The sequence below is a fragment of the Pseudorca crassidens genome, chromosome 3 (assembly GCF_039906515.1).
Source record: "Pseudorca crassidens isolate mPseCra1 chromosome 3, mPseCra1.hap1, whole genome shotgun sequence".
Lineage (NCBI taxonomy): Eukaryota > Metazoa > Chordata > Mammalia > Artiodactyla > Delphinidae > Pseudorca > Pseudorca crassidens.
The window spans coordinates 42740060-42752264 of NC_090298.1; the positions used below are offsets into that span (position 1 = coordinate 42740060).

At 35.7% G+C, this 12205-nt stretch overlaps 1 protein-coding gene across 2 annotated transcripts in view; it reads right to left on the bottom strand.

Moving 5' to 3' along the window:
• Nucleotides 1–4321: 4321 nt before the first annotated feature.
• DHX29 (DExH-box helicase 29) overlaps nt 4322–12205 on the bottom strand; it is a 48023-nt gene continuing 40139 nt past the window's right edge. For both annotated transcript variants that reach the window (XM_067730702.1, XM_067730703.1), the window contains 4 exons: nt 9148–9450; nt 8220–8351; nt 6994–7090; nt 4322–4612 (listed from right to left, as the gene is read on the bottom strand). In XM_067730702.1, coding sequence (XP_067586803.1) covers nt 4566–4612; nt 6994–7090; nt 8220–8351; nt 9148–9450 — 579 coding nt within the window. In that variant the 3' untranslated portion in view covers nt 4322–4565. The remainder of the gene's footprint in view (nt 4613–6993; nt 7091–8219; nt 8352–9147; nt 9451–12205) is intronic.

Here is a 12205-nt window from a genome sequence, read left to right on the forward strand (position 1 = left end):
CTTCCGTTATAGGTTATTATAAGATATTGATATAGTTCCCTGTGCTATGCAGTAAATCATTGATGCTTATCTATTTTATGTACAGTAGTTTGTATTTGTTAACACATTTTTGAACTCTCAATTCTATTCCATAGATCTAATATGTCTATCCTTACACCAGTATACTGCTCAGATTATTTTGGAATGGTCTTTTCATTTTTCCTCATTAGCTGAGCGACCTCGGAAAATTTAGTTGCTTAGCGTCAATTTCCTCATTTGTAAATTGGAAATATATTATCCATCTCCCCTCAGGATTGTTGTGGACTAAATAAGAATATAATAAAGCTTTTAGTTAAGTGCTTATCACATAATACTCCATTTAAAAAATTTTAATGGAAATCTACTTTCCATTCATAATATTTCCTTTCCTTCTGGCTAATCCTCCCCAATATAGACTATTCCTTATATTTTAAAATGTCTTGTGGGTAAGATTGATTCAGTGAGAAGAGGTGGGCATATTCCTGTACCACCACCAGGATTCAACAACCCCTAACCTGAAGAGCATGCATTTTCTCATATGACTCTCTCCTTATTTTTTATTTTTATTTTTGCCACTGTGTATTAAGCTCCAGGGCACCTTCCCACTTTCCCCAATAACCACAGAAACCGGCGTGGTCTTCTCCATTCTTTTCCTGAATCCACACTTATGAACCAACATGCTGGCTATCCTGCTTCTGGACCTACTTTCAGTGTTTCTTATCTCCATTTTCCTCTCCACCAGCAGGGAAGCCCTTTGGGTTTATTTATTGTTGGAACAATTGCATCTCAGATTTTCAATTATGAAATTCTCTTCCTTAATCAGTTTCCTTACTTTTCACTTACAATGAATTTGGGATTAGATCCTGACCTCTAATCTTTCAGCCTCTCCCTGTTTTCTTGGTCCATGGCCTTTTTTCTGGACCCATTTGCCTGTATGTAAGCATTTTGGTCAACCATTTCAATGAGACAGTCTCTTTCATTCTAAGAACCCAAGGTCACTTGAATGCAAAAAAAGCCCTTTATTAACTTTAGAGGCTTATCTCCTCAAGTCACTAAGTATTGCTGGGTGGGGAAAGCCAAAAATCCTTTCCAAGTTGTTCCCTGTATTCTTCTTTAGTCCTTTCTTGGGCTCCCCCCAATGCTAATATTATCTTTAGTCTCTGCTAGTTATTTCTGTTTTGTCTGCAAATCAGTGAGGGCCTTTCCTATCCTAAAATATCTCATTCTTCAGTCTCTTATGTGTTCTCTGTTTCTTCATCACATCTGTAAAGAGTATTCTTTACTTGGTACACCACCTTTTGGTTTGTATTCATTCCCTAAATAAATTATGCTTTGTGACTGTGCAGGGAAGAGTTTTTAACATAGCAGGCCTGAGGTTGCTGTCTTTAGAAGGGCCTACTTGCAGGGTTGGCTCTTGGCTGGAGCCTGAGAATTTGGCTTTTGAAAAGTTCCTTGCTTTTAAGATAACACTTTTGCCTGCTTGGGGCACTGAATGCCTGCTTTCCTTCTGGGTGTCTGGAATTTTGATAGTTATGATTTTGGTCTTTGTGCCTGTAACCAGCCCTCAATAAAATCCTTGGACTCCCGAGTCTCCAGCAGGCTTCTCTGGGCAGAGACATCGCACAACACGTAGGAGGCCTATGCATAGATTCCTCCAGACTCCATGTGATGTGTCTCTTTCCCTTGATGATCCTGTTGTATATCTTTCTCTACAATAAATGATAGCCTCTGAGTCCTGCAAGTCCTTCTAGCAAACCACCAAATGTGTAGGTGGCTGTGGGACCTCTTACAGTGACCTTCCTCGCCACCCTTAATTCAAACCGCTCTCAAAAGCTTGATCTATTTATGAGATCTGGAAGTCTTTTCTTAGTTTGTAACATCTGTTGCCAATACTCTTGCTTCCAGAAACTTTCCTTCCTCTACTTCGGTAAGAACGCCCTGCCCTGCCTCTCCTCACACCTCATTCATCTTCACAGACAGTTGTTGAATGCCTGGATGTACCAGGCAGTGGGCCTGGTACACAACAGTGAGTGAAAACAGTCATGGTGCAGCATATGGTCTAGTGGGAGAAGACAAGAAGCAGATGGTACATTCTGAGAAAAGTACTGTGTTGTAAGAGTGATTAAAAGGGGAGATATACTTCAGAAGGGTGGTCAGTGAGGAAGTCCATAGGATGGTCTGTGGAGATAGCAAAGGGGCAGGTAAAGTCTGTTTGGTAAAGAACCAGAACAGCAGAGAACAGCATATGTAAATGATTAAAAAGGCACTTGGCATCTTCTAGGATTCAAAAGGAGTCCGGTGTGGCTGGAGCACTGCGAGAAGAGGGAGAGTGGAGAGGAGTTTGGAGGGTATCAAGGTCCAGATCACTTAGAGCTTTGTAGGCATGTTCAGAACTTCATACTTTAGGGGCAGTGGGAGGCCAGCAAAGGGTTTATTCAGCCAAGCAACAGATATCTTTTCAAAAGATCATTCTTACAGTTGTAGAGAGAATGGATTAGAGAGGGGTAAGAAGGGGAGAGCCTAGTTTGGAGATTATTAATGATATAGGTGAAAGATGATGGTGATGTCTGTGTGATGGCTGAGGAGATGGAAAGGAGTGAATGGACTTGGAAGTATGGAGTTCTGCAAGATTTTAACCTTACTTATCTTCTATCTGCTCTCTCCTTTGGTGATCATCTTCATTCCCACATTGTTAACTATCACCTCTGTGTGAAAGACTCTAACCCTATGATCCTAATCCTGATGTGAGCCAGTTTCACATTTTCAAAGGAATGGTTACATTTCAGAAATGTAAATGGTTCCAGAGCCATAATGCTTCTGCCACTTACTATCAGTGTGATCCTGGACCAGTTATTTCACTTCCTCATGCCTCAGTTTCCTCATCTGTAAAATGGGGATAATGTATTACTTATCTAATAGGATTGATGTGAAGATTAAATGAGTCAGCAAACAAAAAACATCTGGGCAGTAGCTTGCACAAAGTAATCTATCAACATTAGTTCCACCAGCAGGACTCCACAATTTCTCTGTCCCTGCCAGTCACAGGTGGAACTGCCTCCAGCACCCAGTCTAGCTCTTTCACCTAACACTTCCATTTCTGTTAATGGCACTAGCCAGAGATTCCTAACCACAGTCACATTTGACTCCTTGCTGTCAAGTAGGAACCTAAAATTAGCGATTGCTACCAAGTATATTTTCACTTTTATCTGCACGTAAAGTGAAAGTTACGCTTCTTTTATTCATTCATCAACAAATACAGTTGACCCTTGGACAACACGGTTTTGAACTGTATTGTGGGTTCACTTATAGAGAGTTCTTTCAATAAATGTATTGGAAAGTTTTTTTGAAGATTTGCAACAATTAAAAAAATTTGCAGATGAACCATGTAGCCTAGAAATATCAAAAAAAAATTAAGAAAAAGGTATGTCATGAATGTATAAAATATATGTTAGATATACAAATACATATAAAATGTATGTTAATTGGCTGTTTATGTTATCAGTAAGACTTCTGGCCAACAGTAGGCTGTTAGTAGTTAAGTTTTGGGGGAGTCAAAAGTTACAGGCAGATTTTCAGCTACATGGAGGGTTGGTACCCCGGTGTTGTTCAAGGGTCAACTATATTCATCAAATGCCTACTATGAGAGTCAAGCAATTAGACTATGTACCTACTCAATTCTAATCTTTTGTCCTTCAGATACAATTTCTGCCTTTGGTTTACACAAAAATATATTTGAAGTTCCTTAACAATCTTGATGGAAAATTCCTCTACATAATCAAGATGGAGTTTCAAAGATCCTCAGTAAGTGAAACAAATGAAACCACTAAAAAATTTCTAAGCATGTTTTACTATCTCAAAGTTACCGACCTTATCAATCCAATTATGGGTATAAAAAGGGTTCAAGAGCAGTGATATCAAAGCTTATGACTGAGGAAAATGGTGCAAGCTACTCATCCCTGAGTTGACAGTAGCATTAGCTATAGCTGCCTATCCTCCAGTACTATGTCTTTGTACTTAGTGAATGTTACTGATATAGGTGGCATCTATTAATCGTGTATACCTTATTAGGTTTTGACTTTGAGTATCAAATATTAAAAAAGTGAAGTTGTTCCTTTTTGTGAAAATTCAATTACAACTGCTTTTAGAGCTCATTTTCTCCACTGGGTCAAGAAAGTCTAAACTCTCTAGACATTAAGGACTGATAGAGAGGATGAGGTGGGTACAAAGAGAATCACAACACAAAGTTATAGATACTATAGACACAGACTTTGCCCATAAGGCACATAATGATGTATACAACATGGATGATACCAAAGAATTTATTGTAAATGTAGTGGCAAATGCATTGAGAATAATCATCATTAAAAAGAAATTAGAAAATTACACGTTTAAAGTATGTGCTTTTTTCCACCACCTTTACGTTATGGCTAGTACCAACATTTTAAGTACTGAAATACTTAATGGGATGGTCCATTTTCACATAATTTCATGACTTTGTCTTCATCTTAATTTTTAAAGCAGTTGACCATGAATTTCAGTTTCAATTATTATTCTGTTTTTATCAATTCGGTAATGATCTGTAGAATCTTGTCATCTGGATGGAAGGAGAAAAAACTCCCATGAATAAATTCATCACTGGCTAATTTTCCAATATATACACATGTAAACCACAGATATACTTCATTAAAAGATTCTTTAAAATTAGAATACAGAATTAACATCAGCAATATTCACTCTAAAACTAGAGATGCCTCTATAATATAATTTGTTGCCCTACAAATATTATTTTAATTATCATTATAGTTGTATTATACCTACTTTGATAAAAAGTAGGCAAAGGCCTGAAGAGATGATGTGATATAACTGTTGGTCCTTTATAAGGAATTACTTCCTTAAAACTTCTTTTAAGACAGAAGTTTCCTAACTTTTTCACCCGGCTCAAATATACTAAAGGCTTTTTGACTCTTCTATAAACTTCAGAACATGTCAGGATTCCAACAGTTTGGGCAAGAAATAAGGAACTCTTTATCTGTTTCTCCATGTTTAGTCCAAAGGAAACAAATTTAACTGGGAAGTGTTCTTGGAGAGGTGTCAATGGAAAAGTGACAGACCTCTCCACACAACAAAAGAATCAAACACCAATGAATCTGATGAATAGACCAATAGAGGCTACATTATTTGCTAGAGGTTTTAACAGCTGCTTCCACTTTTAAACAGTTGGTCTGATATTGTGACTTCCTAACTACTCTCTGGATAGTTGTAATTATCAGGGCTCCAAGACTGAAATTCTGTATCTTATTAGATACTTCAGTAAAAGAATGGTCTATGTTTCAATGATTGCAATGGAGAATTTTGATAACGGGGCCCATGGCCTGACACTCTGGTTCCTAGAGGCTACAGTGGCATTAAAAAAAAAAAAAAAAAAAAAAAAGGAAAGGAAAGGTCACCTGCTGCAAAGGGAACACGGCAGGTCTAGAAAGAACCATGATTTTTAGTTTGAGGAAGAGTAGAGTAAAAGAAAGTACAAGAGCAACTTCAGTTATTTCTTTTTCAACAGCTTGGTGTTATATCCCAACTTTTATTATTATAAAGTCCAGAAAGAGGACACTAATGTACCTTATCCTCCCCAGTAAGTCAAAAATATATGCTTCATCAGAGGGCAAATTCAGCTTTCTCTTTTATTGCAAAGAGAAACACTGAAATCATTTTAAAATTCATTTTTCTTAATTTAAAAGTTGAGGTTCAACCTGTCCTTTATATAATGTAATTTTTTCTAAGGCTGAGTTGTAGTGCACAAATTTTCTCAAGAAAAGAGCTCATATCTCTCAATATGTCAAGACCTGATCTAAGTTTCCAGCAGTGTAGGAAAACTAATACAGTTTAGTGCTTATTCATTCACCTTCAGTTATGCAAATAAACACAGAGTGTGAGGCTTCAGGGCAGTAGCACTAGACCAGTAGCTCCCCACCTTGCCTAACTAAGAGAATTAACTGGGATACTTGTTAAATATAATCACATTGAACAGTAAATCATTTCTTAACATCATTAAAAGCAGGAATACCAAACTGATGTGATGCAATGAGAGGAATATAGCACCAACCAAAAAATATTCTTTTCCTGAAAATCTGATTCTAATATCAGATTATATCTGTTATATCTCTAGATATATATAGTTATATCAGTTATATCTCTAGATATAACTACCAGTTTATAGGAAATGTAAGAAACAGAGAAACACATTAAATCAAAGCATGAAGATGCAACCACCCAAATCCTAAATGTCAGAAATTCTACCAGAAAAATATCCTAGTTTACTAAAAATTTTAAAATGGGGAGGGTAGTAGAGGGGAAGTGTTACAGATTAAAAGAGATTACAAAATAATAACATGGCCATCGGCCTCTCCCACAGAGGAGATTCAGTATGCCTGGAGTAGGTCTTTGGACTTTGTATTTTTAACAACTGCCAGGATAATTCTGATTATTTGGCAAGTTTGGGAAACACTATACCAGACTAAGTGGCAACTCAGGTGTCCACTGCAGATTTCTGTTGAAGGATAATGTACATATTTTATACAGACTAACAGCTCTGCATTCGGGAGAATGGTAGAGAAAACATGCTGGGAACCTCAGAGAAAGTCCCTCTTTCTTATTTTTTAAAATAACTGTATCACTAGTTTACTAGTATGTAAACTAGTAGCAAAATTACAAATGCTCAGTTTTATCATCCTTTTTCTGTGAAATGGCCAGAAGTTTAGAAGTGAAGCTTAGAAGAGGAAGGAGTAAACCAGAAGAATCTTAAGAGGATAACTAGATTGTGAATAATGAAGAATTGTCTGTGTCTGATGGAATTCAGCATAAAATAAATTTTATTAAAGTAATTTTTAATCACATGGAATTTAAGCCTCAATGAACTATAGTGTATGCCAGTGTTTAAAAGTATACTGTTTTCTACCTACATTATAATCAAACACTTACTTTCAAGGGACATCTTAGGATTTTCAAGCTTTTTTCTTAAAACAGAATCAATGAGAATTCTTAGCTGCTTGAAAATGACAGCTATCTTAACAGGTGCCTGTTGAGAGGAGATGACAAATTGAACAATGTTAATCCCAGGGAGTGGGAATGTGTTTAAATAAAATCAAAGTAAGCATGTATACCTTACAATATGCTTTAGCACATCTTGACCTTAAAACGTTACGGGAAAAATATAAATAAATTACTTCCTGTAGCTAAGATACATAAACTTCAATTTCCTTATTAAGTACCCATAAATTTGATATCTCTTTCCAAAATAAAGAAACCATTACTTCAATTGTTTGTTTTCTTCTCTTACTAGTTTTTCAAATGGAATTTTTTTAAAAAAGCTTTATTGAGGTATAATTTATAGATCATAAAAAATTCATTGTATACAATCCAATGATTTTTAGTTAATTTATAGAGTTGTGCAACCATCACCACAATCCAGTTATAGAACTCTACTACCATCTCAGCCTCTTTTGTGAGAACTGCACATATTTTTTTAAGTTGCCTTTAAAATTTACATCTCCAGTCTTAGACAAACAGCTATCATGGTATATCAGCAGAATGTATTAGATTTGCTTAAACTGGTCAATGTTGATGAGTTACAGAGAAATAAACTTATTGCTGGTAGCTGGTTGGTCTAATTTTTCCACAGAAGAATGAAGAATGTGATAAATATGCATTTAAGCTATGAATCTGTGTCTCTTTATAGGTGGCACAATATAGCGGAAGCAGCATGAGTTTGAGGATCAGATAGTTCCAGGTTTAAACCTTGCTCTATCATTAACAATCCATGTAACCTAGGTAAGTTATTTAACTTCTCACTGAGCTTAAGTGCCTTATCTATAGAAAGAAACTACAGAAATTGTCTAACAAGACTGTTAGGGTATTAAATTAGGGATAATCCATGTAAAGTTAACAACTACTGAAGTATACAAAACATGGAAAATTATAATTATTACTGACAATAAATGAAATCTGTAATAGCAATATAATTTGATTTTCAAATTAAACAGATTTAAAACCATATAGGCAAGATAAAATAAGTAAGTCTTCTATTTTAAGTCAAATTATTGGAAGAAATTATGCAAACTCCAATAAAATTTTTTAAAAAACTATACCTCAGTGGTACTGGAAGTAGAAATTTTAACATAATCAATAAGATCAGTTGTAGCATGTACCTGAAAATAGATCCAGCCATCAACAGAGAGAAGACGTTCCCGGTGTTGAACTTCTATGTCACCACCAAAAAGTAACACTGGAAAAGGGGTTATTAGGGTAGTTTCCCTCAAATATACTCGGGCATACCGTATCTGCATAAAAACAGAGAGGAAAAAAACACTTTAAAGCCTAAAAATATAAAAAATTCATTTATCTGTTTCATGTAAGCATTTTTCTATAATTTGCTACTATATATTTTAAATCAGGTTTTATAAAGCTACATGTCTACATTCTCTTATGTGCATAATTTGTCAATTTTATAATAATCGCAGTCACCATCTGTGCATTTATACTATTAAGAGGATTTTAAACATTAATTGTAAGGCTGAATTATATACCTTGAACATAAATGAGACTATGAACAAGCAATTTTATGCTAATGCTGTTAAATAATTAATGCAACAATAAAATTATGATTAAGGTTCACAGTGTCTGGTTTCTAAAGCAAGGTTCAGCAATGGCCATTAGTCAGGAATTTGTTATGTTTTACACATTTAAGTTTGATGATATGTTGGGAGTTATTCAAGCCAATGCTTGAAATTATGGATCTTTATTAATTTAATGAGCTATGATTCAAAAGGTTGACTGTTTTAATTGTAATCTACAAGTATTTGCTATTAAATTATCTTAGGTTGCACTGTGACTCAAACTGTCGCCACATCATATATAGTTCTATCCCATCCCATATCTCCCTTATTTGGAAATGTGGAAAAAAGACGTGTTATATGTTTTTGTTGAGAAACCATGTACATCTTGATTTCAAATATAAACAAACATGAGTAGCTCAATTTAAGAACCAAATACGATATCTGCTGGGCATCCTAATTTCTTATGACTGATTTCTAGAATAATGCCCTGAGTATTGGAATTTAAGAATGAGTACTTTACCTTCTCCTGGTATAAAAGCCATCCATAAGTTTGCAAATCTCGATTTACTGAGGATGGATGTACTTGTGCTTTGCCTTGGGCTGTCTCCACAATGCAAGCCAATTTTTCTGTAACATCAACTGATTTTGTATAGATTATCTTCCCCACATTGTCATACAGTCCAGCAGTAAGTACAGCTTTAAGAAGGGCAATTTCTTGGAAGGAAAGGGTCTGTGAGGCTCTGTTTCCTTCCAAGCCACTGGAAGTTGTAGATGATAAAAATCCTGCTGCCTTAACCAACTTTATTAACTCCTGCTTTACATCCTGGATTGGTTTGTTGAAAAGAGACAAGATCATAATTAAAATAGAGAAGGTGCCAACCAACCTTGTATTTTATATTACTGTTTCCTATCAAAATTGACAGGATGCCAAAAAGCTAAAAAGAGAATTACGACATGATCCAGCAATCTCACTCCTGGGCATATTTTTGGAAAAAACAAAAACACTAACTTGAAAAGATACATGAACTGCAATGTTCATAGCAGCACCATTTACAATAGCCAAGATATGGAAAAAACCCAAATGTCCATCAATAGACGAATGGATAAAGAAGATGATGTATGTATATACAATGGAATATTACTCAACCGTAAAAAAAGAATGAATTTTTGCCATTTGCTACAACTTGGATGGACCTGGAGGGCATTATGCTTAGTGAAATATGTCAGACAGAGAAAGACAAATACTGTATGTTATCACTTATATGTGGAATCTAAAAAATAAAACTAGTGAATATAACACAAAAGAAATAGACTCACAGACATAGAGAACAAGCTAGTGGTTACCAGTGGGGAGAGGGAAGGAGGGAGGGGCAAGATAGGGATAGGGGACTAAGAGGTACAAACTACTATGTATAAAATAAGTAAGTTACAAGGATATATTGCCAGCACATGGAATACACCCAATATTTTATAATAACTATAAATGAACCATAATCTTTAAAATTTGTGAATCACTATGTGATATACCTGAAACTTATTAATACTGTAAATCAACTATACCTCAATTAAAAAAAAAGCGCCTTTGTGGAAATTTGGCATGCTAAAATTTTTCACTTATAGCCTTATTATAAATATTAATATTTGTTAAATATTTTCCTAGTCCATCATATTACTAAGTAAAGCCAGCAGCATAAAGTATATATCTTGGGCTTCCCTGGTGGCACAGTGGTTAAGAATCCACCTGCCAATGCAGGGGACACAGGTTCGAGCCCTGGTCCAGGAAGATCCCACATGCCGCAGAGCAATAAAGCTCGTTACACCACAACTCCTGAGCCTGTGCTCTAAAGCTGCGAGCCACAAATACTGAACCTGCATGCCACAACTACTGAAGCCCACGCTCCTAGAGCCTGTGCTCTGCAACAAGAGAAGCCATCGCAATGAGAAGCCCACACACCGCAACAAAGAGGGGCCCCCACTTGCTGCAACTAGAGAAAGCCCGTGCACAGCAACGAAGACCCAATGCAGCCAAAAATAAATAAATAATTTTTTTAAAAGTATATATTTTTGTGCATTAGTCTTTGTATAAATAATATTTTTAGTTTAGCAAACTGTTCAGATTATGCATTTTATTAATATATCAGTTTATTTTCAAGTTTAGCACCAGCCAAAACTTGTGAAGAAATGTCTTAATATATTACTATTCCTCAAGTTCCATAAATATCTAATATTATAATAAAACTTTAGATGAAAGACGAAAAGACAACCCTCAGAATGGGAGAAAATATTTGCAAACGAATCAATGGACCAAGGGTTAACCTCCAAAATATATAAACAGCTCATGCAGCTCAGTATTGAAAAAACAAACAACCCAATCCAAAAATGGGCAGAAGACCTAAACAGACATTTCTCCAAAGAAGACATACAGATGGGCAAGAAGCACATGAAAAGCTGCTCAACATCACTAATTATTAGAGAAATGCAAATCAAAACTATAATGAGGTATCACCTCATACTGGTCAGAATGGCCATCATCAGAAAATCTACAAACAACAAATGCTGGAGAGGGTGTGGAGAAAAGGGAACCCTGTTGCACTGCTGGTGGGAATGTAGATTGATACAGCTACTATGAAGAACAGTACAGAGGTTCCTTAAAAAACTAAAAATAGAATTATCATATGACCCAGCAATCCCACTACTGGGCATGTATCTGGAGAAAACTGTAATTCAGAAAGACACATGCACCCCAATGTTCATTGCAGCACTATTTACAATAGCCAGGTCATGGAAGCAACCTAAATGCCTATCGACAGACGAATGGATAAAGAAGATGTGGTACATATACACAATGGAATATTATTCAGCCATAAAAAGGAACGAAATTGGGTCATTTGTAGAGACGTGGAGGGACGTCTGTCATACAGAGTGAAGTAAGTCAGAGAGAAAAACAAGTATCGTATATTAACATATGACGTCTGTCATACAGAGTGAAGTAAGTCAGAGAGAAAAACAAATATCGTATATTAACACATATATGTGGAATCTAGAAAAATGGTACAGATGAACCAGTTTGCAAGGCAGAAATAGAGACACAGATGTAGAGAACAAAAGTATGGACACCAAGGGGGGAAGTGGAGGCGGGGGAGAATGGACTGGGAGACTGGGGTTGACATATATACACTAATATGTATACAATAGATGACTAATAAGAACCTGCTGTATTAAAAAAAATAAAATTCAAATAAAAATTTTAGTAAAAATAAAAATGAAATCCTGCCATTTGCAGCAGTGTGGATGGATCTAAAGAGTATTATGCTTAGTGAAATAAGGCAGACAGAGAAAGACACATATTATATGATATCACTTACTTGTGGAATCTAAAATAAACAAATGTATACAGCAAAACAGAAAGAGACTCACAGATACAGAGAACAAACAAGTGATTACCAGTGGAGGAAGGGAAAGGGGGAGGGGCAAAATAGAGATGTGGAATTAAGAGATATACACTAGTATGTACAAAATAGACAAGCAACTAGGATATATTGTACATCACAGGGAGTTATAGTCATTATTGTGTAATA